Source organism: Akebia trifoliata, chromosome 2, assembly GCF_017979445.1.
Source record: "Akebia trifoliata isolate Shusen 1 chromosome 2, ASM1797944v1, whole genome shotgun sequence".
Classification (NCBI taxonomy): Eukaryota; Viridiplantae; Streptophyta; class Magnoliopsida; order Ranunculales; family Lardizabalaceae; genus Akebia; species Akebia trifoliata.
Genome location: NC_141376.1, coordinates 3812881 through 3840029, shown reverse-complemented (window position 1 = coordinate 3840029; position 27149 = coordinate 3812881). Strand labels below are relative to the sequence as shown.

Sequence of the window (27149 nt, the reverse complement as noted above, 5' to 3'; positions counted from 1 at the left end):
TCAATGGGCGGGTTCAGGCCTAGCTCGTTTGAGCCTAAGCCAGCCCTAAAGAAGTGGCTCTACATGAACCAGCCTATACCCCTATCGGAACTTAGAGGCTCGTTTAAATTTTTTTTTTTTTTGTGTTTGAAAATAAACTATTGAATTTGTAATTAATGTTTTATTAACCTTTAATTATTCTAAATTAGACTTAAATATAAGGGAAAATTACTTAAAAGGATCTTGGTGGAGGGATGTTTTTCTAAATATCCCTAAGTTTTGGGCGGTATCTTAATAGTTCATTTAATATTATTTTTCTTTTTTAATAGTCCTTGGATCTCATCCCACGTTGTAATTTTGAGCATTTAGATATTTTTTATTTATTTATTTTTATAATTTATAAAAAAGAATGAAGAACACCATTGAAATTCTAAAAAAATTATAACTTTGGATGTAAGAGTGTTTCGCACTGTGAAGATTTACCCAGTATCAAAGTCAGAAAAAAAATTGAAAAAAAATGTAAAAGTTGGATCACATTATAATGTCAAGTTTATAACTTTTTATTATCTAATTCAACATTTTTATTGTTGAGCTCACCCCTTAGTGTCGAGTTCACCACTTTCTATTATTGAGTTCAACATTTTTATTGTCGCATTCACCACTTTTTACTGTCGAGTACGACCATAATTAAACTTGATTTAAAAGCATCAAGTTCATCAATTATTATTGTCAGTTTCATCAGTAATTGATATTACTATTTTGAGTTCGACGATGATTATTGATGAACTCATTGCTTTAAGTCATGTTTAACTACCGTTGAACTGGACAATAAAAATGACAAGCTCGACAATAAAACCATTGAACACAATAATAAAAAGTAATGAACTAAGTACTGAGCTCAACAATAAAAATCTTGAACTCAACTATAAAAAGTGGTGAACTCAACACTAAGTGGTGAATCCGACAATAAAAATGTTGAACCTAATAATAAAAAGTGGTCAACTCAAAAATGTAAATGTGATTCGGATTTTTATTTTTCATTTTTTGAATTAGATATTAGGTAAATCTTCTCGAAATACCAAAAATGCATATATCATAGTTTCGAAACGAACACTCGAATATAAAATTTTAGAATTTTACATTTTTTCATTCTTCTTTTTTATTTATAAATCGTCAAAAAAAAAAAAAAAAAGAAGCAATCGCCATTGAAAAACCTAATTATGCAAAGAAGATGAGAAAAATGGTAGTTCAGGTATTGCAAAAGCATTAGGGATTATTAAGAAAAGAAAAGTTTACTAAATGGATTATTTATAAGAGACCACTCAAAACTTAGGAACTATTTTGAAAGAAGTCCCTCCCCCTCAAGGGTCCTTTAACTAATCTTGCCTAAATATAATTATTCGATATAATTTATTTTGATTAAAAAAATTATTTGTCTAATTAAATTTTTTGTGATAATTTTGAAAGATATAATAGTGGGCCGGGGTCGGGCTGGACTAGGCACTATTAGCCCAAATCAAACCCGGATTTCATGGGCTGAAAATTATTGAACCGGCCCCAACCCTTGTGGGTTGAATTTGAAGGCTCTAAATCTAATCCTTCTTTCGTCCGAGAGTGTTAGGCAGACTAATGGGTTAGTTGGATCAATTGACATCCCTAAGTAAACTTACGAGCCAAAATTGTATGTAGGTAGACTTACAAATTAAGATTTTAAGCCTTTAATGATTAATTTGTACAACCACTTTCAAGTGTTTGATGTGTGTTATTGATCAAATTAGCGAAACACTTTCCTTACCAACAAAGTAAGATTTTAAGCTTTACTAAGGGTCGTTTTGATTAGAAGGAATACCACATCTGCACTTCAATACCACAGCCCTGAAATGCTTAGATCCAAAAGCAAAAAAAATTGAGTTTGATCCAAGGTTTTAGAAATGAATAACTACCGAACTTCGACGTAACTCCCAAACTTAAAATTGAAATTCAATAGTGAAAAGTAACGTTTTTTCAAAGTTACGTAAAATTTTGCCCTCTAGAATCTTGAAGCATGGATGATATTTTTTGGGGTTTTGTTAGCATTAAACTACATTAAATACACTTTGAAAATTGAATTTCCTACCCTAACATACTCTCAAATGATTTTTTTAAATATAAAAAATACCTTCAAATGCTTTTTTTCGAAGTGTATTTAATGCAGTTCAAGGCACATGTTAATAAAATCTTATTTTTTGATGCAAATAATAATAATAATAAATTTTTTTTTTTATGATAAGTGGTGAGGGAAAACACTTTTCTATCGTCGGTGAGCTCAAGGACCCTAATTAAAGGTAAAATCTTTACTAACTTAGTAAGTCTAGCCAGACTTATTTATTAGTTCCTTTCTTTACTTTAGAAGATAAAGCAAAGATCTTAACATGAGCGTAGGGTACGGCTTGAGTGATCTTAAGGTGTTTCGAATGGTAATCAAACCTGTTTCTTGACCGTACGTAAGACAAAATGCCGCGTATAATCATTGATTGGGTCAATTTCGCTCGTATGTAAGTGTGACCAATATCTAAAATCACCATTTAAATCATCTGATCCATGATCATCGTACTTAGACGATATTTGATCCACGTGGGTGAAGTTCTCTATAAAAGAAATGGTCGACATGCAAGCAAATTTTATCCCTACAAAAGATTGTATTAACCTTTGATCTCTAAGAAATTATTATTTATCTTCTAATCTCAACCGTCTATTTGAAGGAGAGGGTTGGAGTTAGAAAAGTCCAAATATTAGCGGGTCAATTACTTGAAAGAATTTGCCACGTAGACATGTGTTATGATAAGGTAGATAATGATTGAGAAGAGTTTGGATCCTATCCAACCGGGTGGACGATTGAAAATCTCCTCCCACACCTCAAAACATGTCACATAAACCACAAGCCAGATTGATTCTTAAAAGAATTCAGATCGTGTGCACTTAGGGTGGAGAAATAAAACCGTCCTCCATACATGCCACGTTAACCCTATTTTAAAGAATTAAAGCCTAAAATATTTCTTTTTCAAAATTTTCTAATGTGTCATTCATTAGAAAAATATCTCCTTTATAAAATTTTCTTGAATTGTGAATCACGTGGCATGTGTTTAGGTGTGGGGAGGAGGGTTTCAATCCTCCACCCTGTTGTATAGGATCTAGATTCATTTAAGAATTGGCTTCGTGGCAAAGTAAGTGACGACACGTATACTGCTGGGTCTTAATTAGCTTTTGACTTCAAGGCTAAGTGTCTCTCTCCCTCCATATCTACTTTTCAGATAAGATCTCCTCTTCTTTATCTCCCAAAATTAAAAAAAAATAAAATATTATTTTGACTTATTATTTTTCATCGCCCCAAAGTACACTACACGAAACGAGTCACGAGGAACTTATCTGGTTTAAACACCGCCACAGTGTCTGATTTGGGTAAGTAATATATTAATCCTCCTCTAATAAATTATAAATAAATTCTTTTCCTTCTTTTAAGAAGATAAGAAAAGAAAGAGAAAAATCTTGACTAGATTCTAACCGACAATCAAATGCGACGTGTCTTCTTGCGAATCTGCCAGATCGCAACGTGGCTGTATCTTTTCGTAAAGATGTCTAAATGAGACACGTGTAATTGGATTGGACACTTATCCACTACCCTTGCTTGGCTATATAATGACCAATCCAGCAACGTTCTTCTTCATCAACATCTGAAGTTCTAAGAAATTATTATTCATCATCGAAGAACGCTCGAAAAGACACAACACAGTAAGTCTTTTAACTCTCTCTCTCTCTCTCTCTCTCTCTCTGTGTTTTGTGTGTGTGTGTGTATGTTCTGATACATGTTTTTGACATTGTGAAGCGGAAAATGGCTGATTCAAGGGACGAGTACGGTAACGTAATCCGCAGGGACGAGTACGGTAACCCGGTCCACCACCAAACGGGTACAACGGGTGGGTATGGTACTGGATCCGGACCAGAGTCAGGAACGCTGGGTGGTCTGACTGGTGGTGGATATGGTGGTGAGCAGAAACAGATGCACCACCACCAACAGCAACATCACGGAACAGAGTCAGGAGGAGTTGTAGGTGGTATGACTGGTGCTGGATATGGAGCTGAGCAGCACCACCACCACCAACAACAAGGAGGTACTGGCGTGCTTCATCGCTCCGGAAGTGGCTCTAGCTCTAGCTCGGTAAGTAAACCCATACATCTGGAAAAAAAAATTAATTATTAAGTATAAGTTAGGAAAATTTGATTAGTTTTGTCGTTGGATTTTGATGATTTATTAGTTTTGAAATTATAATAATTAGGAGGAGGATGATGGGCAAGGAGGGAGGAGGAAGAAGGGAATAAAGGAGAAAATAAAGGAGAAGTTGCCAGGTGGACGCAAGGAGCATCAAGGTACCACTACTACTACTGGAGCAGGGTATCAGGCAGGGTATGAAGGAGAACAGCAGCAGCACGAGAAAGGAATGATGGAGAAGATCAAGGAGAAGTTGCCAGGTCACCACTAAGGCACTATTACTACCAGCTTTGCCTGCCTATGTGGTTTAATTTGTTGTTATATGTCGGTGTTAGTCAGTATTAATGTGTGTGTTTACGGCGTAGTATGGTATGTATTGGGATCATGATCGGAGAGCTCTTAGTCTTTGGTACATGCTAATGTAGTAGGGTAAAAAAAAATAATAATGTCACGTGCACATGTGCACGTGAGGGTGTTTCTCGTGTCTCGTGCGTGTGTTTGTGTTTATTTGGTCTTTTAAAATGTCTTGTCAATGTATTATCTTTTTCATCAAAATATTATTATGTGATGTTATTTTTATTTTGATTTATAATATGTGCTGATAACCTAACGTAAGCACGTTGCAATTCAATCAACTTATCTGACGTGATGGGTCCGGGAATTATTGACGTGTTTTTTTTTTTTTTTTCTGATATAAAATTACGCTTCCCAGAAAAAGATGCAGTTATATGATTATGTGTCTCAAGGAGTTTGCTCCAAACTAGTCCTCTCGGGTATGGTTGAGAAATTGAGGTCCATTTTTTTATATTAAAATATAATATTTATTGTGGGCGTCTCAGCTATGGTTGAGAAATTGAGGTACATTTTTTATTAAGACGTCACATTTACTGTGTGGGCAATACATATAGCCTTGGTCCTCTAGCAACGGGGATGTCATGTTTTAAAGTCTTATCGGTCCTCCACCAACGGCGGTGTCGCGCTTTAAAAGAAAAAGTGTATCGCAAGGAGAGTTGTATTATTTTCTATCCACGGGGATGTCATGTTTTAAAGTCTTATCGGTCCTCCACCAACGGCGGTGTCGTGTTTTAAAAGAAAAAGTGTATCCCAAGGAGAGGCGGTGTCGTGTTTTAAAAGAAAGTGTATCCCAAGGAGAAGTGTATTATTTTTATAGTCACATAAATATAAAAATTTGTATTATCTTGAGATTTGTGACACTATTTCGTGATCTTTTCTTTTTGTATTTTTGAATGTATCATAAAAAATAATGTTAAATTTAATGCGAAAAATTTATATATATATATATTTTTTTCGCGTTGTACTTACGTATTTATAAGAGATTATTTATTTATTTATTTATTTAAATTTTTTTTTTTTTTGACAGTTATATTTAGGTAAGAGGATATTCCCTGATTCCTTTAATATTTATTAAATTCTTTATTTTAAGGATTTTGAAATTCTTTTAACTTCAATTACGAATCATCGCTCGGTTGAAGGTAAAGACCAATCTTGCTACCTTCATTGTTGATTTGGACACTGTTATGTTGGCTCGTAATTTGGGCTGGTTAAGTTGTTTAGAGATTTCGTGTCACTTTTACATCACATTAGTTAGATATAAGTTGATGGAGTATGCCATGTGGTTACGTCGTAGTTAAGTCCGGATTATCAGGACTCTTGTAACATTTATGTTTTTTATTTATCAGTGAAAAATAAAGTGGTGCATCCATCGGATTAGTTGAGATGGTAAAGAGTGACTAAGTTTATTATTAAGGTTGTGTCTTCGAATCTTTACATGTTTTTCTACGAAAATGTGATTATTTAAAATATCGTAATACGTGATTGGGGTGTTGGATGGTGTGTGCAACTCCAAGTTGAGTAGTCTTGTATATGCTTAAACTTCTTTAGTGTTAAGCATGCAACAACATGATTTTTAAACTCGTTCGAGATTAAGATATATCGTCCGAGTTAATTTTGTATTAAAATTGAAAGAGATTAATTCATAAAATCATTTTTTATCTAGATTTATGAGTCAATTCAATTTATTGATTTATCTCATGAGACATTTTAAATGTATCAAAAAATTTGTTTGAGACAATTCAATATCAGAATCGAACGTTATGGAGATGAAATATCAAGTTTAAAAATCATGTGCAACAATAATATTCTTATTGACACAGGTGATTTTATAAATTAAGAATGTATTCAATACACGTGGGTTCATATGACGGGTAAAATTCAAATTATGTGAACTCAAGCATAATGGATTTATATTCGAATGATTTTTCTCATAATTTTTACTGTCAATCCTCTCAATCTTAAAAAATTAGCTAAATCGGGATAATCTAATTACCTCACATGACAAAATCGGTTACTTGGCATGACAAGTTTAATAATCGTAGATCTGTATTTTTCGTAATATATCATGTATCATGAGAAATGTTGATTACCATTCTCTAATCATGTATCACGGGGAATGCAAATTTACGATTCTCAAATTTGTCACATCATGCTAGTCGATTAAATTTGACACGTGGGATAATCAGATTATCACGATTCAAGTTAGTTTTATAACTAACAAGATAGGTTCCTAAATTATGAAATTCAATTTCAATACACGCAGTTTCATTTGAATGGTGAATCATGAATTTTGTTAGTGGGTCCTACTCGTTGGATAATGAGACCAAATTGATGTAATTTTAGATTTGTCTTTGTAGTATAACTTGCATACACGTGTCCTAATCGGACACATAATCTTATCTGGTCGCGCTAATGGAGACGACTTTATTTGAAAATAACTTTCTTTACTCAGAAAAAAGTTTCTTAACAACAAGCCAAATGATCCAATGCCGCAGGAGAGGACAATTCTAGTCCCTTTCACACCAAAAAATAAAAAATAAAAAAAGATTTTCGTGCTCGCCCTTATCTTCAACGTAAAACTCATAAACAAGATATTTTTTTTTTTTCTTTATTTTAAATTCTGAAATTTTCACCATATGATGGGCCCAGCGACCTTAAAGAAAGATTTGAAATCTTACCATTAAATTTGGACTCCGTAGCCTTCCATTTTCAACCTCCGAAGATATTTTTTTTTCCAGACTTTTTTAATTATGTGGGCCCAACAACCTATAGTAAGATTTGAAATATCTTACCATTAAATTTGGGAGTTCGTACTCCGTGACCTTTAATTGTCAACCTCAAGCCCAAAGAAAGATATTTTTTTCTTTATTTTAAATCTGAGTTTTCATCGTTAAGGCTCAACGACCTTTAGTGAAATATCTTACCAAGGCCAGCGGTCGACCAGTACGAGTGTGTACGACAGTTATCTTTTAAAATGACAAGAGTATCTTAGCTGTTGGATTAATAATATCCTAGGTAATTTCATTAGTCGGCAAATTCTAGTGTTATTGCGGGAACGGATCTCTCTATCTCTCTTGTCCTAGGATCCACCAATCACATGAATTGGCATCCCTGATTTACAAAACTAACCTTGTGAGTTGTGAGGTTTAACGTGGCGCGCACTGGAGAGCCTGAGCGAGCACTGCGACAGAAAATTCTCTGAGCTAAAAAATCACTCCTTCAAACCGCTTATACCTCTTGACTATTAAAAAAAATAAAAAAAATGATTTTTTTGAGAAAGTTAAAGTTGATTATTTTACGTTTCAAAGAATTTTAAAAAAAAAAAAAAAAAAACCCAGACATTTTCTTTTTTTAACTGTGAGATATTATTCATAAATGAAAAAATATGAGATATATGATGATATCTTGATGTCATGATTTTTCATTTTTTTTTGCATAATCTATTATTTTGAACAACAGAAATGGTGAATTTTTTCTCTTCATAACATGTATAATTATATTTAATAACATGTATATTGAAAACATATAATAAATTAAAATAAATATCTTATATATTATTAGATAAATAAACTTTACATAATTTTTAATATATCTTATGTAAGTTTTTCACCTGCAGTTTTAAACCAGTTCTCCCACTTCGAGAACATGGGTGGGAGGCATCCACTACGTGTTTAATAGTGTATTTCTTTGCTCTTTTAGGCAAAACTAAGGTGACACGAGAAAAGGGATGGTGTTGGCATTTACAGTTCTAGAGCCAAATTAACTAATAAATCCTTTCCTAGGGCATTCCAACAGAGGAATCTGGCAACTCCATCATTTTCCTATGTGCAAACAAACCCACAATGTCCCCTTCTCAATTATAAAGTGATATTGCTTGTGCAAACTATTCCAGAATCCATGGTGTGTAAGAATCAATAAAAACCAATTTATTGAACGTTTGGTGGCCTACTAAACCAGGCACAACTATGGAGGACTGATGACTGAATCCCACAATACGAAAGAGAGACATAAACCATGCTCAAAGCTGCTGGAGCGGGTTCTCCATGGATTTGACGATGTCTTCAAGTCCTGATCTGTACGTTGGATGAAGAAGTCTCACTCCCAGTTCACTCTTTAGACGAGCATTTAAGATTCGCTTCTCACCCCTCGTCGTTATTTTATGGTTTGTTGAATCTGATTTACTGGAAGAAGATCTCAGTTTAATCTGACCCGGCCATCTTTCCTCAACCAAGGCTCTTGCAAATGAAAATACTTCAGAGCGAGGTGCTGGGTCATCGTCAACGATATTGTATATTCTCCTGAAACAATGGTGGTAGATGGTGTCAGTTACCTAAAACCCATGTAGAATTGAACCATCATACAATACACGGATGCATCCTACCCTGATGATGGCATGTCCATACAAGCTTTGAGTGCTTGACAAATGTCGGTAACATGAACTCGGGATGTGTAATGCCTAGTTTCCCTAATTCTCTGGCTTTCTGTTAGAGATTCCTGCTTTATAATGGTGTCCAAAGCACTGCAAGAGAATCAACAAGTAGAGTAGTTCAATCATAACAAGTACAGTTTGAATTCAGTGCTGGCAAGTTTCACCATATGAGAACAAATAGTTAAATAGTTTTGAAATAATAACTGGATACAATACAATGGTTATACACTTCTACAGAATATATTTATTGTACGGACCTTCTTCCGGGTCCATAGATACCTCCAAGCCGAAATACTTGCACGGATAACCGAAGCTCATTGCCCAGACTCAACCATCCTTTCTCGGCAGCCAATCTTGACTTAGATGACTCACTTGTGGGGTTCACGGGATAGCTGCCATAGAACCATGCATTTTCTTAGTGAAAGCTGACTTCATCTTCTCCCATTATAATTTACATGCCAAAGACAGTTGATTCAGATGCACTTGCTTACTCCTCATCAACCCATGCACCACCACAATCTCCATAGACACCTGCAATTTAAAAGAAAGATCTGACAATCTAAGGTATCATCCATTCAACATGATGTAGAAAAAAATGAAACGAGGGTATGGTGCAAAAACAATCCACAATAACTCTTTCTGTGAGCTATACAAGATCTTTAAGTGGGTGATGAACTAATTAATGCTGAATGTTTCATTTCAAGGAAGTATGATGGGATTTTTCCATGCTATATGACCATCACATGGTTCTGGAACCTCTAATCCAAAATGTTCAAATTTTTATTTGCGCCCAGTCCAAGTGGTAGCCTCACATTTTGGGCTGTTAAATAGATGACCAAGCTGTGCAGCATCACGATGAAATCAAATATTTTTGTTATAAAATAGAGTTTGCACCACTCACAGAGACGTTGAAGAATTCTCTCTCCAATTGCCCAAATTTCAAAAGTTTCCAAAATACAGTGAAATCCAGTTAAGCCAAACAGTTTGTGTCCCCAATTCTCCTGAAAGTTTGGCAGAGTTTATAACAGGCATTGTTGTGAAAACGAGAATGTCTCATAATCAAAATCAAGGACATAAAAGTGTTTCTAGACCATCAAAAGGCACAAATGCATTCTAGAAATAAAAGAATCTACATGGAAATGGAGTTTTAATGATCATTGAAACTTGAAAGGCAACCAGACTGAACAAAAGCATCAACAAGATGAAAAAAAAAATCAGCTAACGAAGAGTTTTGAGAGAGATTACTTGTTGATGATAAGTAACACAGCCATCGAAGATTTCCATTGCTTAGATTACTTCGTAGAACGTCACGAAATTGATAAAGCACCTACATAATATGATAACAAGGAGCAACATTACCATGCAAAAAAGGAAAATGCTGAAGTAACATTAAAATGTACATCGATTCTCACATGGCCGACGTGGATGTATGTACGAAACCATAGATGCTTTCATTAAGATACAAGTGAAAAGCATCTATGGTTATGTGTGCAGCTCCACATCAGCAATGTGATAATCGATGTACATTTTAATGTTACTCCAGCACGACTCTAAAAAAAGTGGGTTTGCGTATCAAACCCCAAAATACACTTTCTTAGCTTACCGGATCACCAAGACCTACAATAGGAGGAATGGAGACAAGGAGATGTGTGGCATGTTCCAAAGTAGTTAGAATTTTCAGTCTGGAAAAACAAAATGATAATGGTGTCATTTAGGGGCCAATGCAAGCAGGAAAGATTGGTTGACGTAATGAGCCAAACAAGGTCACTAACGAGGTCACACCAAAATCTTGAACAAATTCGGTACAACTTGGCCAAGTCACTTTGAACCTTGATCAGTGGTACATTGTGACTTCGCCAAGTCCCCAAACGTAACTTCTTTGGTGGCAACTCTACGATTTTGCCTAATAAACTGGGATTAGGTTTAATTTAATTGATTTGGTTCGATTTTGTTGAGGTACTACTAGAGAGAGTTAGCAAACTAAGATCAATTTGATCAAACTGTAATATTATTGAACAATTAATTAGCATATTGTTTGATAAATAATAGCTAGAAAGAATTGAAATGAGACAATAATCAACGTACTCAGTGTCATTTGTGTCGAAAACATGAATATTGAGTCCCATCTCCTCGAGTTTCTTCTTCTTAATTGCATTTGTGCAAGTACCGGAGACATCCCTACAAAATCAAGAACCAACATGATATCAACTTCGTCTAAAATATTAGGGCATCATCTTGGATCAATAGTTGAAGCTTGAGCTCATGATCTAGAGTTTAAACAGCTATGATTAGAAAACAAATAAAATCATTCGAATTAGGGCAAAAATGAGGTGGCAGTACGAGCAGGGATCGTAGAAACATACCAACCCTCCTTCTTCAATTGCTCTGCGAAAGACAGTCCCACGAAACCCATCCCTAATATAAACATCCGATTGGTTGGTTGGGGTTTCTCTTTCCACTGTGAGAAACAGATTGAAGGAGGCCACTTTTGAGGGTTTCGAACTTTAAACTGAGACCTTCGTCGACATATGAATCCAAATTTAAGGGGAGCTGCAGCAACCAATCGACCCGATACGTTACAGACTTCCATAGGGTACCCAGACACCCATGGGTGAGGGAAGAGGAAGAAGGAATGATAAATGCGTGTGATTTCGTTCTGTCGCTCCATTTTGCACACACCGAGATGGCTAATTGCACCCACTTTAAATTACATATATATTTTCTTTAAGGAAAGGCAAATTACATTTTTACCCTTTAATGTTTACTCATTACAGACATCACAAACATCAAATAAAAAAAGGGTCAGGTTCAAACGACAACCATTTCAACACACATATAGACAACGTGTTTTGTCATAAAAAAAACTCACTTCCACCCTCTCTCTCTCTCTCTCTCTCTCTCTCTCTTTCTCTCTCTCTCATTTTTTTTCTACGCCTTTTTTTAATCACTAAAGAGGATGAAAAACCCCAGTATTAAAACCTCTAAAACTACAATTTTGAATCAAAAAATTCTGACATTGTTTAATAGATTTTATTCGATAGATCCAGACTGAACTTATTTTAACAAATTCGATCAGATTAAATAATAACAACAAAAAATTGACAGAACCAACCCTTTATCTTCAATTTTTCCAAGAATGGACAACTTGACCGTCGGCTTGTTATGCTTCTTTAACCCATCAAAAGATCCAAATTTATACATATATGTCTTGTTAATATGTACCCCAACGACAAAAGTCAAAATGCATTAAATACACCTTAGAAGCAAACCCTATGGACTATTTTTTTTTCAAAAAAAAAAAATAACATAAATAAATAAAAAATAAAAAATTAAAGACAGTTTTGATTAAAAAATCAGATCCAACGTGTTTTTAATGCACTTTATCGAGTGCCATTTGGACCCACGTTAACAAAAACCTATATATACATTATACGTAGAGGAATGCTAGCATCCAAGATCTCACAGGGCCTTTTAAAGGGAACCGGCTATAACAACACAAATCAAGAATATAGACAATGCCCTGTTCAATAATACATTTCCTTTATAACATAGGTTATTTCTGCCACCTTGATGAGCATTGTTTGAGACCTTACAATGCAAACCTGTCTATCATTCTCCATCTGTAGCAATTTAATATGTTTTTCTTCTACACACTTCAATGAAATCAACCATAACCAGTTTTGGACTTGATACAAAAAAACAAGGATGGAAACGAGGAACACTGGAAATAAGACGGAATGAACTCTGCGTAAACATCTATAAAAGTGTATATGTTCTTATTAATCCTTGCCAAAGTCAGTGTTGTAATGTGCAGTTGACTCAAGCTTCTTTGCTTCATTCAGTTTCCGGACAGCCTGACAATAGAGAAAATTACAAATTTACTTAGCAAAGGATCGAGAAATTATCCAACTGATCAAGAAATTTACAGAACATTTTTAACTCAGAAGGCTATTTCATGTCATGTCTTCTTGTAACCATGGTCAGGTGGTCTTACCTTCATAAAATCTTCATGGATGACATAATCACGCTCAGCACGGATTGCATACATCCCAGCTTCAGTGCAGACATTCCGAAGATCAGCCCCATTGAAACCCTGCAAAATTGCAAGGGCAACCCATAGCTTATAAGATAATGAATTGTTTACGAAAACAAGTTTCTCAGGGAGCTGAAGATCATGACTCACCTCTGCAAGTTTTACAACTGCTTCATAGTCAATCTCACCATGTTTGGCAATCCCAGCAGCATGGATCTTTAGGATTTCCATTCTTGACTGTTCATTTGGCAACGGTATCTCTATTTTTCTGTCTAGACGGCCTGGACGAAGAAGAGCGGGATCCAGAACATCAGGTCGGTTCGTTGCCATAATCATTTTAACCTAACATCCCCCAATTAACATAAGAATCGGAAAAATGTATGCTTTTCCAAATTGATTAATACAACTGGATTGTAAACCAAAGGGCATACCTTCCCAAGCTGATCGAATCCATCAAGTTGATTAAGCAGCTCCATTAATGTTCTCTGTATCTCACGATCAGCACTTGTTCCCTCGCTGAATCGACGACCTCCAATGGCATCAATTTCATCCATGAAAATGATGCAAGGCTTTATGAACAAACTAGACATCAGACCAGCATGTTTTGAACATAAACATCACGAACAGATAAAAGTAATGCACAATATTGGGGTTCTTACTTGGTGATCACGTGCATATCCAAACATCTCACGTATCAATCTCGCACTTTCGCCTATGTATTTATCAATTATAGCACTTGAGACGACCTAAATGCAGATTAAATAATTCACGACTTTCCATATTGAAACCAAATTAATGGACATGTATGATAGAATTCTAACTACAAATAAAAGAATCCTACCTTTAAGAAATTAGCATCTATATTACTGGCAATGGCTCTAGCTAATAACGTCTTGCCTGTTCCAGGAGGTCCATAGAGAAGAACACCCTGCAATCATAAAATTAAGAGCCTTCACTGTCAAATTTAAATGGGATAGTTTTATTTTAAAAACCGACCAAAATTAAATTTTGAAATTATTAACAAAATAGAGCATAAGTGTTACCTTGGGGGGTTTGATCCCTACTCTAAGGAAGAGTTCAGGATTCATAAGTGGAAGCTCAATGGATTCCCTAAGTTCTCGGATTTGATCAGACAACCCACCAACAGCAGAGTAGCTAATATTACCAGGATCTTCATGAAGCATGTTGTAAACAACTGGATCAACCTGGTATCAATATAAGAACACATTTCATATTAATAAACCCAATGAATTGTCCTTTCTCCGTTCAAAAGAAATATAATTAGGTTATAATTACTGGGATCATACCCACATAATAAAATATTAACTACTTAATTTTCCAGTTTCAATGATTCAAGGAACTTAGCACCATAACTTACTTCACGTGGAAGGGCACGCATAATTGTGAGAGTTGTCATATCAAGAACCACTCTTGTTCCCGATGTCAACTTTTCCTTATCCACTTTACTACGGCAGCCAACAACATATCTTGGGCCACTACTTGCTTTGACTATCACTGTAAACAACAGAATTTATCAGTTTGTTGAATGGTTGTTACCAGTTGCTCCTAACTTTGTTGGCCATGGCTTCTCAAACAAAAGTTAATTCCATAACCATCGATGGATATTGAAGACAATCAGTTACTTACAGCGCTCATTATCAAGAGGCCGGAGAACTTCTCCTATGATCTGTCCGACACTCTGAAGGGACTTCAAATCATCTTCAGTTTTAGCGAACTCCTTTTTCGCAGCTCTCAAATTCTCCCTCACTGCATTTAACAGCTTCAGTACAAGTTAGTTAATTACATGAGCATAGTCGGCAATGTATAGAGAGATGGAAGAAAAAGAAATACATCATCACCATTGAAGCCTCATCCCAAGATTTGGGGTAGTATGAATGAGTCATATTCCTCCATCCCTAAGTAAATACATACCTCAAATGTATCTTCAATTGCCTAACAAAATAAGAGAGACGAGAAGAGAAGAAAAGAAACTTTCGACCAAGTCTAGCTCTAAAATGGTGATTCGATGAACAAAGAGGAAGCGGATTGAAGTAGTGAGAAAAGCATTAAAGATATGACTTTAGAATTTATGACACCAAACTCCATATAACAGTTATAAGGCACCATGATGATGATCAACGGAAATGCACTGAAAGAATGTCAAGTTAGAATCTTCATCCACAAAGAGAATCACATCAGTTCTATTGTTATTAGATTTCTTTGAGAAGATGGCACACTGAGACACTCATCCTTGAACTGAGACAAAAGATATCTCTACATAAAATCTAGAATTACCACCAAAACATTCTATTAGTGTAGATTCCTAGCTTATATTTGCCAAACACCTTTCACTTCCATTCATGGTTTTAAATCTTGTCTGAGACCAAGAAGACACGTCCGATACGTCTCGGTATCATCCACCATCGAGACAGATAGACAAGTCAAATGTATCAGACAAGATTTAAAACAACAGTTCATTTTTGTCATTGTTGAACAAGACGACTCAAACATATCGGAAAACTCGTCCGAGAGGAGTCAGTCTCATTCATGGACGAGACAAGACGTCAAAACGAGATTTAAAACCATGCTTCCATTACAGATCAAACAAGGAAAGAACGGCTTTAAGCTCAAACATACAAGCCCGTTACACCCCACAAAATGAGGTCAAGGCCATAACATTGTATCCAAAGAGAAATAGGATTCATGCTGCCAACCCTACTAATTGGTATATGGTGTAAACGATAATGGTGACAATCTTTTACACGACATAGTAGAGTTGCTTTAAGATGCTTAACTTCTCCTTCAGTCTACAATTACAACTATAAATTTCTCGAAACGCACCACATTTCATAAGAACATTAACCCCCTGATTCCAAAACCCTAATGTGATGAAATTTCAATCTCAAGACGAACAAAAATAAAATCAGACCCAAAAATCACGTATCAAAGTAGAGCCCAAACCCTAAAATTTTATCTATCTTTTTGAGCTGTTACAAGTATGGGCATTCACTAAGATTTTAATTTAAAAAATCAGACTGTTTCTTTACCAATCTCCAACTGGAATAAGCAGAATCATGTTAGCAATGAAATTCAGAAGATTTTGTTCGAGAAATTCAATTTCAAAACCCTCCACTCAAACCTCACAATCAAAACCCTAATCTTCCAAATGGAACTAAAAAAAGAAAAAAAAAACAGATTACAACAAATTCAGGACCACAAACAAAGGCTGAAAAGTAGCAATTCAATCAGAAGAACTAGGGTTTTGTGAATCTCCATTTTACGAACCTGTTCTGACTCTGGAATCTAACTCCTTGTGATTTAAGAGCTTCTTCCGGTACTCTGCGACTACGGCATGGCGACGGGCTGCATCCTCTCCGTCCATCTTCAGTTTCAGAGAGTCGGTTTGAACCTTCGATCGAGAAGCGAAGGAAATGAGCTTGATACTATTATTATAGAGAGATTCTGTTGGAATACTAATTTTTTACTTACAACACACCAATCCTTTTAAATAACGTATAGGGATGTTTTCAGTAAAAATTAGTGTGTTAATAGAAACTCTCTTAATATATGGCTTTTGTAATTTGATGGGCCTAAGCAAGTCCGTTTATTTATTACTTACTACCCACTCCCTCAAACACGTGGCAAAATTTAGTAGCTTTGATTGTATGACGGGTATCACATTATCATGTTAGCTCACACGAAGAGCAAAGAAACGGACACGTCATTAGAAGCACTACAGCAACTTTTTCTTCTTTTCTAATATATGGCTCTCAACATTTTTTTTTTTAAATTGTAAAAAAAAATTATTAGAAAAAAAAATACATTATAAAAAAATTATTAGAAAAAAAAAATACATATTACAGAACCATAGATCATTTGCTTTGGGATACACAAGAAAAAGATTTATAATTCTGAATATCTCGGGGCAAATGATTCACGATGCTTGAAGGGTGTCAGAAAATTATTATATCATTCAAAGAAGAAAGGAGGCTGAAATAACCCCATGGAAGGGGAAAAAAAAAATGAAAATACATAAGCCAAGAAGAGAAACACACCAAAAAGAACGGGACTTAAGTGTTATAAATGGAATCCCAATTAAAAACAAAATCTTGAAAGCACACAACCAAAAGTTTAAAAACCTCAAAATTACCTACTTTCCACATGACACCTTGGTATTTCTCACTTTCCAAAGATCCCAAACAATGATGGAAAGAAAGATACTACAAAGATGTTTTTTTCTAAGAGAAAATATATTTAAACCCCACCCCTTCAAAAAGTGAGAAGAATGATTTTGAAAAAACTCAATCCTCTTGAAGACGAGACAAAAAAGAACATCCAAATACCCCTAAAAAAAAAAAAAACACACAACACATTAAAATGTAATTAGCTAACTCCTCTTTCCAACAAAGATAATTTGCCATAGCTATTAACATTTTTTTTTTTTTAAAGTTCAATATATTCTCATTGATACATATTCTTCTTCACTGGTTGCAGACAACCCTAAATTCTAGTACACCCATTTGACATTACGTCAGGAGGGATTTATTTTCTAAAATCAATTTCTCTGACAAATTGATTTCCTCTCAGAAAATGTTTTCCTTGTGATTATTCAAACCCTAAAAAGTGCATTGCCAAATCGGCGGATTCATTTCATTAACAAACCTCCCCAAATCAACATGTTCAGTAGATAAGGCAATGCTTTGGGATCCAAATCCAGTACTTCTGGAGTGTAACTGTGCATACCATCCTCCTGTGACCAGTTCTTTTTACGATATGAATCGTTTATATTAATCTGTCTGAATTTGGCCTATGTTAACAAAGCAGGTTTTGTTCCTGTTGTTGCTCTCCACTCTCATGTCAGCATGGATGAAATGGTTACGAACTGACGATGAGATTACACATATTTCACAGTGAAAACACTCTAATTCCTGTATAGAGATACAAACTTGTACATAAGCATGCAAGATGGGCACCAACACACACAAAAAATGACCGGACATGGCAGAGCTCCTAACCCTCTTCAACCCAAGGACTAAGCCTTGGTGACTAAAACCTTTCAAAGAGAACTAACTGCCAAAACCTTGGAAATTGAAGTCAAGGAACTAAAATTCTCCTCTCAAGTCAAGAATGAAATTCACTCTTCGACTTCTGCAACACTTCCTTCAGAACTAATGCGAGTCTGTGTGTCATATGCCGTTCCATGAACCTCTCTTTCACTCTCTCATAGCCTTTCTTTCCCATTGTCAACCTCCTCTCAACATGAGTAGCAAGTTTCACAATGTTCTTCGCAAGGGGTGTCACACCCTCTTTGCCAACAGGATGCAACAACCCTGTTGTCCCATTGACTACAATCTCCATGGTGCCTCCGGCTGCTGTTCCCTGATACATAATTTTAAAAAAGAAAGAACAATTAATGACGATAACGAAAATGCTACAATTGAAAGAAGAGCTTGGAAAGTCAATAGATTGCACAAGCAAGTATTGGAGCACAAAGTTGAATTTAACTTCATCCTTCTTTTGGAGACTCATTTCTTGTGAAGGCCATAAGAGGAAGATAGTGTCACCATTCTCCAATCACTAAGCATGTCTCTAGTATTAAAACTTCAATAATGAGACCCAAGCCAAAAGTCTATGACTCGTACTTTCAAGTTTCAATGATATAGCTAGAAGCTGCAAGAGCCAAGGACAATGAATATGACAAAAACTTGCGACAATCGTGGAGCATCCACATGATTACTCGGAATAAAATCTATAGATCCTTTATTTGACCTAAGAGCCATGTCAGATGACTCTTTTCTTGTGTTCTCATTAGGGATCATGAGAGATCCTATAGTAGCAGTGTACAAGGTACAAAAGACCCTACGTATTTGGTGGTTATGAAGAAAGGATCTTCTTCGAGGTGTCCTAGTAAAGGATCAAAGTTGAACAAAGCCTTTGAGGAAGTGCGCTATCAAGATTTTCTTATTTAATTGGGAGAACATTTGTGATTAGCTTTCAGTTGTGTAGTTTCCCTTTTATTTTGTTTTTTTTCTTTTGCTCGTTTGTTGTTTTGCTTGTTGTTCTGTTTGGGGGCTATCTCAGCCTCCTTCTTCATTTATAAAATTTTATACTTATCAAAAAAATATATATATTGTTAGTAGGATGGAACTACCAAATGTGGCTTCTTGTTTGTTTGTTTTATCTCCCTTGGAAGCAAATTTTTACCCAGCTTGTGCACATCACATAGTCAACTTGAAAATAGAAGTTCAGCAGCCATAAAAGGTCTTACCAATACAGGCAGCTGAAATGCCATAGCTTCAATGGTTATCCTTCCAAAGCATTCTCCCCGGGCCTACATGACAACAAAAAGTTCTAAGTTTAGCAACGACACTGCAATTTTCCTCATCTCCAGTGCTCTGCATAATAAGACCATGAAATGGGGCAACATGAAAGAAAATCGTTGAGTAGTCAATTGGACAAAATTAAAAAATAGAAAGGAAGAAGTCAATACCCTCCAAGCACAGTCTAAGATGAGAACCATATAGTTCCAAGTAGAACAAGGAAGCATCAAATAAAATACTCCAAAAACAGATATATACCATGTATCCTTCAAGCACTCTTCAGAGTAATTATTTTCCATGTTCTATAAGGATCATGCATTAAGGGAACTTTTGTCCACATATAGCATCAATTATAGGCATTAAAAATTTATTTTGATCACAATTAGCAAATCTCTGCTCCTCATCATCATCACCCAAGATCACGAGATGTTTCCATAGTGGTTCACCATCACTGTAGTTCACAAAATGGAAGCATTTTCAAATGAGTGAAGACCAAATGGTTCTTAGGAACTTCAGAAAGTGGGCTGCCCTTGTTTCAAGGTCATGTGCAGGTCTAGGCTTGGTGGTCCAACCAAGCCAGTTTGACAGCAATCTTATGTGTGTCCTTGTATGCCTTCCATGGGTGGGTTCCATTGGCTTACTTGCAGGTCACGACTCACTCACAAGTGCCACATAGTTACCATGACATAACCATATAAATAACTAGGGAAGATCTTAATTTTCTTATTGAACCAAATATATAAGTTGATTACTTATTGATTGGGTTTAACCACTGACATGGCCATAGACTATCTAGATTCAGGAATTGCAAATCATAGTACAAAATCAACTAGGTTAAATACTAGTGAAACTAATCACACGTAGGAGTTAAGATGATGATTAATACAAGGTGCAAGACTATCATTTGCTTAGGTTTGCTCTGTTATTACTCACATCTTCCATAGTAGCTGGGTAATATTTCTAATTGACTTAAACAAGTCTTTTAATACCTTCTTTTTTAAGCTAAGCATCATACTACTGTTGCTAAATGTAGAAAATTTGGCAAATTTCCAAATTTTACTGCATTTTGCTAAATGTAGATGCAAAAGGATAACATTTAAGTCAAAAAATGATAAAAATAATGTATTGACTTAAAAGTTATCGGATAGGATACCGGTCTCTGTATCCTTGTTTTAGATTTTAAGAAAGGAGGAATCGTTTTAATTGGATCAGATACCGTGTCTGTATCCATGTTAGCCTATCACAAAAAGGTGAGCAAAGAGTTCCCTACGTACAAAACATCAATACGAAACAAGCGTATACCTGAGAGTTCTGGACAAGTACATCAATTGCCGCAAGATAGGGAGCTACAGTTAGGGTTTTGTTGACAAAGTGAACACGATCCTGAATCTTCTTCTCTATTACGAAGTTGCGGAGTTCCATTTCGAATTTCGTCTGAGCATTCATGTCACTTCCGACTATTACTGCATGCATCAATGGCACCTGTAGCTTCTTTTCTTGGATCAGTTGCAGACTTTCGTAGAAGGAACGAAGAAATAAATCCTGACCTTTCCCACGGGAAACACCTGCAGTTATCAGATGCTCAGTGCACAAAAGACAAAAATATGATTGGTTTTGTTAACATGTGCCCTAAGGCACGCGTTAAGGTGCATTAAATGCACTTCGGAATTGATTTTCGTAGCAAAACTGCCCTAAAAAAAGGTTCTTACCAAAATAGCCTCAAATGCTTATTTCCAAGGTGCATTTAATGCACTTTAAGGGCACACATAAAAATACCCAAATATGATATTGATTATCATTAGAAAAAAAGTAAAATGAAAGGGCTTCATATCATAAAATGGAATATTGATTATTTCAGTGCAACTATGATTGATGAGAATCAGAAATTTATTAGTGAAGTTCGGTTGAATATTATCATAAATTTAAAATTGTCTAGCAGTATCGAAGAGCAGTTCACAATTTTAAAGTTGTAACTTGGGAGGTGGTTAAGAACCAACTAATCAACTCATGAGCGTAGAGGACATACTATTGATGATGGCAAAGAGTATATCTTCACTTCGCACTCCGAGGGACTCCCGTACATGCTCACGGAGAACCCTTTTGGCCACACTATCTTCGGCTACCTCCATTAATTCTTTGCTATTTCCAAGATGAACGACATAGATCTGGGGCATCCTAATCCTGAGGGAAAATGATTGAAAACGAACGAAAATAATTTTTTTTAAATACACCATAAATCAAGAAAATATCTGAAAGGTAGGCCAAGGAGAAAATTTCTGAAAGAAATAGCATCAACAGAAAACAATTACCAACAAATATAATAGTCCAAATAGAGAAATCTCCAAATAAGAGATAAGTCTACTGATGAATCTTACTCATAAGGGCATTAATTGCTTGATGATGATATGCCACTAGTAGCTTGGCATTGATCTTTTGTCTAATTTTATCAACTTCTCAAAGTTAATCAGCATTTAATTCAAAAGAGCAAATTATAGAAATGGATATTGTCTTTCTTTTCTTTTACCCATGGGATAAGAAATAATTTTCTTTCCATTTTTTTATGCTCGGATTGGTTTGCTAGGAAAGAAATGTCATGGAATGGGTAGAAAAAGATTGCTTAGTTTTTTATGATATTATACAAAGACTCAACTAGGCACCAAAAGTCCCACATCCATAATGTTTTCTTGGAAATGCTAGTCCACCTAGAATTGACATGAAGCAAACCAAACACAGCCTACGGATAGAAGAAAAATGGGAATCAACCAAGAAAATATGGGAATTAGCCTGGATCAAAACCCACAACTACATGAATAAACATGGAGAACAATATAAAAAAATGCATTAGAAGCCTGACACCCAACGAAGAAGAATAACCTGGACAAACACCCAGCAGTATCCACTACTAGTAAGTAGTAAGAGGTCATCTAAACATTATAAGTTAGTTCCGTGCCAATTAACAAGCCACAAAGCATAGTCAAATTGCCTTCCCTAGCAAGAGAAAGCCTCTGATACTCTCATAAAACCGAGAATATACAAATGGTACACATGAAATTTAAGCAATGATTGTAACAGGCAACAGCATTAAAAGAATTGCTGCACACACACAATGCTGCAGAACAAGGGCGAAGTTGTTATTGGCATACCCTAAGCGCTCTCGAGTCCTATTATTCCAGTACTCTGCCGTTGTATGTGAATCAATCATGGCACCAGAAACAGAAGGGAGGTGCTTAACATACTCCAGTTTGAAGTAATGCCCTCGCATTTCATGAATCCACCACAAAACTTTTGGAAGGACACGAGGAACATCTTCTTTGAGAACAGCATCCAGCCACTTCCCGGCAACAGCAGTGTTTAAAACAACCAAATCAGCTTTAAGAGCTATATCTACAGCTTCTTGGCCCTTTGCAGAAAAGACCTAACAATGCCAGAAAACCTGTAATTAGAAAGGTATATGGCACATTGACAAAGTAAAAACCATTTAAACTTATGGGAAGAGAGACTAAATTTGGTAGAAGTTCTCCCCAACCCAAAGCAGACAACCAATCGGAGATAAGTTAGAAAGAGAAGCTTCGACTTTTGTTCATATAATAATCCCTTCAACATTCACTAAAAATTCAAATTTTACCAAAACCAGAAACCGAACGATGCAACACTCTAGTGACAAGATTACACATGAAATATAGAATTAACAAGATAATGTGACAACAAGAGAGTATGACTAAAATTTCTTATATTTTACCACTAAAGAAAACTAATAGAATCTGAACATTGAAAAATAAAATAAAATAAAAAATACTACCTGCACTCCTCTATCGAGCATCTTTTGTTCCAAACTGTATATCACTTCATCTCTTTCAGTTGGTTTTTGGTTGGTAATCCAAACAACTTTGGCACCAACAATTCTCAACAGAAACGCTAGCTCCATCAACAATAATGGTCCACCTGCATAAAGATGCTCTTCATTACTCATTTCTAAAAATAAATAAAAAATTTGTGACGACGACCTTTAAGTTTCAATATGTTTTAAAATATCAGAATGTATCGAAATTTATTGGTATTGGCTGAGACCAATATGAAACATTGACCCCAAAACGTTGAATGTTTCGAGAATGTAGCGGTTTGTATCGACCAATACTGTATCAGTTTTTTCATTAACCTACACATTCAATTGATATGATATTTTAAATCTTGGCTTCAATTATGAGAAAAAATTTGAACAAAAACCTGATGAATTTCTTTCTTTTCTTTACTTTAAATAGTTAAAATGAAAATAAATAAATCTCCATTCTGCATTACATTAAGGGGAGTGACTTTCTATAAGCATTTCTTTTTTTTATCGGTAGTTCCTATAAGCATAATTTCCTCTAAAATTTAACTTGACAGTCCACTACCGAAGCAACTTAACACACACGAGGACAATAATATTGGCCTTAAAAGGAGAAAATCAAAGGAAGAAACATGAAATTGCTTGGACTCAAAGTACTAAAATCAAAGAAAGAGATGAGATCGAACAATACCAGAGAGAGAAAGCTCATGAGAGACCAGAAGAATGAGCTTCGACTTCATGAAATTGAGTGGATTTGAAATGCTTCCAGTCTGCGTTGTCAAGTGAATCCCATCGTCCGTACCTCTGTAATGTTGATCGCAAGAGTCGGATGCAGCTCTAATGACGAACACAATAGCAGTTGAGATCGAAAATATGACGAGAAGCATCAAGAGCCATCTCTTCTGATACGCGATCCACCCGACCGATTGTTTCGCCATTTTTGAGACCTAAGGTTCTGATCTTGTTGCAGATTCGGGCATTTTAGGGTTTTGTATGTGGTTGGTTTTCTAATTTGCGTGAGATCTCAAACTTTAGGGTTTAACGATTTCGAGATGTTTTAAGGTTTTGGATTTCAGAATTCAGATGTTACTTGAGGCCAATTTGATAACGCTGTGAGCTTTTGCTGTCAGATTTTGCGATTGGAAGCAGCTAGACAAACCAGCTGATAAAAGCTTGAACTCTGAAATGCTCGTTTGATAGAGTCCTGTAAAAGTACTGTGTTGTTTACCAAAATCTGGTAATTACTGTTTGATACAGGTTCTGGATTCTACAGTATTCTGGTAAAATGACCAGAATGCCCTTGATATTTAATAATGCACCAAATTAAACAGAATGACCCTGATAAATATATAATTATACTAAAATATATGAATTTAAGAATTTTTTATGAAAAAATTATAAAAATTAATGTTAATACATTTATTATTTTGACTAAAGATTTTTTTTATATAAAAAAAACATACTTTATCAACACACACAGATTAAAATACATAGATCAAAGATTTAAAGAAAAAAAAAATCAAAGCTCAAAATTTATTACAAGGAATCGACACAGGAAAGTTCAAAATTTTGTATCTATCAAGTTCAGACTTTGCCAAAATGCATACCATCAAAGATCAAAAATCATAGTTCAAATATTTCTATCAAGTTTCAAGAAAAAATTACCATTTTCAGACTATATATATACAAATGAACCATTGCAACAACAACAACAAAAAAAAACAAAAAAACAAAATTTAATCAACCAACTGGGTATATTTCAAGTATACTGAAACCCTTTTACATTCTGATTTCAACCCAGAGGTTGATTCACATAAAAAATAAAAATAGAGTTAGGGTACGTCGCAAATCGGTATATTCGAAGGTTGATTACACATAAATATTTGAAAAGAGTTAGGGTTCTTCACAGATCGGTAAATTCGATGGTGATTACACATAAAAGATCGAAATAGAGTTAGGGTTCTTTACACGGCATTTCGATGGTTGATTAGTTAGGGTTCTTCACAGATCGTCACATTCGATGGTTGATGAGACATAAAACTCGAAAACAGAGTTAGGGTTCTTCACAATCGAAAATAGAGTAGGAATCTTCGGCAAATCGACATCAATAACACATGCACTAATGGATTTTAAATCGGAAAACATCCCCATACCTGTAGCTTCAGTCGATCGGAGTTGGAGGTCGTGGTTGTTGTCGATCGAAGTTCGATCATCTGTCCGATGGCCACCAGGTTCTGTTGGTGTAATCTGTTTTTAAGTGTAATGATTTTGCAACTCAACTTGACAAGAACTCAAAAACTCAACTGACGTGTACCCTTCAAAAACCGTAGATTTTTCTCTTCGGGATACCCAAGCTCTCATCTCAATAAAATATGTGTAATTGTGTATCTTGAGGAAAAATCTATGGTTCTTACACATGTTCAGTGAGTTTTTTAGTTACCCTGAGAGGTTGAGCTACAAAATCAGCACTCCTGTTTTAATTCGTGGGACTGGAGTTAGAAGAGTAATGCTAAAGTCACCCCACGTATTAATAAAGGCAACTAACATCATAAGCAAAATTATTTTGTCTATTAAAATTTTCAGATTGAACTGAATTTTTTTTTTTTTATAAGTAAAAAAAAAAAAAATCAGATTGAACTGATTTTTTATGAGGATGATAAGCCCATTCTAGGACTTTTAATCCCATTAAAATAAGTTCAAGAATTGTAAATTATTCATTTCTTTTGTAAATCAATTTTGATGAGATTAGTGGTTTCGGATTGATTTTTGATGAAGATGATGTCTTTACTACAAATATCATCTCATCAAAAATCAATTTATTCTAAAAAAAATTTAATCCATATAAGATAAAAATAAAATTTGGCTACGATGGGGGTGCCTTTAACATTACTCAACTTGAAAATGTTGAATATGTGAAGGGTACAAGAGTCCTTTCACGTAAGTCATTTTTATCGTTTGCTTCTCCCATAAACATGAATTGGAAAAACTCAAATTTACCGCTCATCTAAATTGTAGTTCAAAAATGAATATTTAGTTTTTCTTTTATCAAACAGTAAACACATCAATTTTTTGCCGTCGAAAAAAAAGAACAAAAATGTTGTTGAAAACATTGTCAAAATTATCCCATTAAAACGAGTTTTAAAATCATGTTATAATCTCGTTGGTTGATTTTTAAAATTATACAATTATCCTTTTTCACTATATAATCTTCAAAAGTCCTTTTAATTCATATTTTAAATTAAAATCAGCCCATGTTTGGACAACATGACACCTTCTAGTCCTCAATAAAAATTGAAAGTTGCTCCACGACAACTTTTACTTAAACACCCAATTAAAATAAAATAAAGTCAATGGCTAAGCGTCAATAAAAGTTGGGGTGCCAATATAAACTCTCTCTCTCTGTCTCTCTCTCTCTCTCTCTTTTAGATTTCTATTTGTTAGATTTAAGATTTTATATAAGTCAAATCCTAATTGTAAACAACTATTGCAGTTGTTTGAATGTGTTATCCCTCCTAGTTGATGCATGCTTCTCTAATTGGATGGCTATTATTCTCACTTTTTATGTCACTTGGAACATCTACATAATCAAAAATTTGCTCCATTGTTGGTTTTGTTGTCTCCCTTCAAAAGCAGGTATTTGTTCATTATAAGCAGTTCAAATAGTCTGGGAGTGCCAGTAGCAGTAAAGAGTCAGGTACCTGTCACTCACATACTCCTGAAGATCACTGGTCTTCTCATTCTGAATGATGTTTTTAAAGTATTCTAACATCTGGGATGTTGTTGTACAAAATTCCCAAAGTTGGAATCTTCACTGGTTATCGTTAGATGTGTCTTGAGTAGGAGATGGATTAAACTATGCCAATCTGCAAACCAGGTCCCATCTCCGCATGAAGTCCTTAAAGAAGAATACTTAAAACTCTTCAAAAACTTTACACCAAGAAGACAAAAAACCTTTGACGCTA

General features: G+C 35.1%; 4 protein-coding genes across 6 annotated transcripts; 1 reads left to right on the top strand and 3 right to left on the bottom strand.

The window, feature by feature from the left end:
- The first annotated feature begins 3604 nt into the window (after window positions 1-3604).
- RAB18 (Dehydrin family protein) lies at window positions 3605-4804 on the top strand. Of its 2 annotated transcripts, none has more exons than XM_086423275.1 (3): window positions 3605-3747; window positions 3842-4174; window positions 4296-4804. In XM_086423275.1, exons 2-3 carry the CDS (start codon window positions 3848-3850, stop codon window positions 4494-4496), a joined length of 528 nt encoding a protein of 175 aa, XP_086279401.1. In that variant the 5' UTR covers window positions 3605-3747; window positions 3842-3847; the 3' UTR covers window positions 4497-4804. The 2 variants fall into 2 exon arrangements, with proteins under 2 accessions (XP_086279401.1, XP_086279397.1); XM_086423271.1 differs by having other exon boundaries at window positions 4293-4804.
- Window positions 4805-8429: 3625 nt separating this feature from the next.
- LOC147408881 (NAD(P)-binding Rossmann-fold superfamily protein) lies at window positions 8430-11691 on the bottom strand. Its single transcript, XM_086423264.1, has 8 exons — window positions 11372-11691; window positions 11094-11186; window positions 10612-10690; window positions 10254-10335; window positions 9500-9539; window positions 9266-9400; window positions 8961-9098; window positions 8430-8877 (listed from the first exon to the last, which is right to left on the bottom strand). The coding sequence occupies exons 1-8, from the start codon at window positions 11674-11676 to the stop codon at window positions 8598-8600; spliced, it is 1152 nt and encodes a 383-aa protein (XP_086279390.1). The 5' UTR covers window positions 11677-11691; the 3' UTR covers window positions 8430-8597.
- Window positions 11692-12529: 838 nt separating this feature from the next.
- On the bottom strand, window positions 12530-16487 carry LOC147408880 (26S proteasome regulatory subunit S10B homolog B-like). The gene is made up of 10 exons (XM_086423259.1): window positions 16327-16487; window positions 14689-14808; window positions 14420-14556; window positions 14085-14246; window positions 13883-13969; window positions 13701-13787; window positions 13473-13610; window positions 13192-13383; window positions 13003-13101; window positions 12530-12862 (listed from the first exon to the last, which is right to left on the bottom strand). Exons 1-10 carry the CDS (start codon window positions 16421-16423, stop codon window positions 12788-12790), a joined length of 1194 nt encoding a protein of 397 aa, XP_086279385.1. The 5' UTR covers window positions 16424-16487; the 3' UTR covers window positions 12530-12787.
- Window positions 16488-17801: 1314 nt separating this feature from the next.
- On the bottom strand, window positions 17802-25499 carry LOC147408879 (uncharacterized). 2 transcript variants are annotated; one of them, XM_086423245.1, is made up of 8 exons: window positions 25341-25499; window positions 23879-24391; window positions 23161-23303; window positions 22505-22776; window positions 21388-21542; window positions 20664-20926; window positions 19310-19372; window positions 17802-18420 (listed from the first exon to the last, which is right to left on the bottom strand). In XM_086423245.1, exons 2-8 carry the CDS (start codon window positions 24123-24125, stop codon window positions 18163-18165), a joined length of 1401 nt encoding a protein of 466 aa, XP_086279371.1. In that variant the 5' UTR covers window positions 24126-24391; window positions 25341-25499; the 3' UTR covers window positions 17802-18162. The 2 variants fall into 2 exon arrangements, with proteins under 2 accessions (XP_086279371.1, XP_086279377.1); XM_086423251.1 differs by having other exon boundaries at window positions 23879-24402; window positions 25341-25492.
- Window positions 25500-27149: the final 1650 nt, after the last annotated feature.

What these genes read in the sequence shown, in the direction of transcription:
- LOC147408880 (XM_086423259.1), bottom strand. Translation starts at nt 16,423, where the DNA reads ATGGACGGAGAGGATGCAGCCCGTCGCCATGCCGTAGTCGCAGAGTAC. An exon ending in AGATTCCAGAGTCAGAACAG is followed by an intron (nt 14,809 to 16,326) that starts GTTCGTAAAATG and finishes TGTTAAATGCAG; the next exon opens with TGAGGGAGAATTTGAGAGCT. An exon ending in TAGGGATCAAACCCCCCAAG is followed by an intron (nt 13,970 to 14,084) that starts GTAACACTTATG and finishes TTATGATTGCAG; the next exon opens with GGTGTTCTTCTCTATGGACC.
- RAB18 (XM_086423271.1), top strand. Translation starts at nt 3,848, where the DNA reads ATGGCTGATTCAAGGGACGAGTACGGTAACGTAATCCGCAGGGACGAG. An exon ending in GTGGCTCTAGCTCTAGCTCG is followed by an intron (nt 4,175 to 4,292) that starts GTAAGTAAACCC and finishes TATAATAATTAG; the next exon opens with GAGGAGGATGATGGGCAAGG.
- LOC147408881 (XM_086423264.1), bottom strand. Translation starts at nt 11,676, where the DNA reads ATGGAGCGACAGAACGAAATCACACGCATTTATCATTCCTTCTTCCTC. An exon ending in CAATTGAAGAAGGAGGGTTG is followed by an intron (nt 11,187 to 11,371) that starts GTATGTTTCTAC and finishes TTGATTTTGTAG; the next exon opens with GGATGTCTCCGGTACTTGCA. An exon ending in ATGGACATGCCATCATCAGG is followed by an intron (nt 8,878 to 8,960) that starts GTAGGATGCATC and finishes CCATTGTTTCAG; the next exon opens with GAGAATATACAATATCGTTG.
- LOC147408879 (XM_086423245.1), bottom strand. Translation starts at nt 24,125, where the DNA reads ATGGCGAAACAATCGGTCGGGTGGATCGCGTATCAGAAGAGATGGCTC. An exon ending in AGGACTCGAGAGCGCTTAGG is followed by an intron (nt 21,543 to 22,504) that starts GTATGCCAATAA and finishes ATTTTCCCTCAG; the next exon opens with GATTAGGATGCCCCAGATCT. An exon ending in CATTTCAGCTGCCTGTATTG is followed by an intron (nt 18,421 to 19,309) that starts GTAAGACCTTTT and finishes ATTATGTATCAG; the next exon opens with GGAACAGCAGCCGGAGGCAC.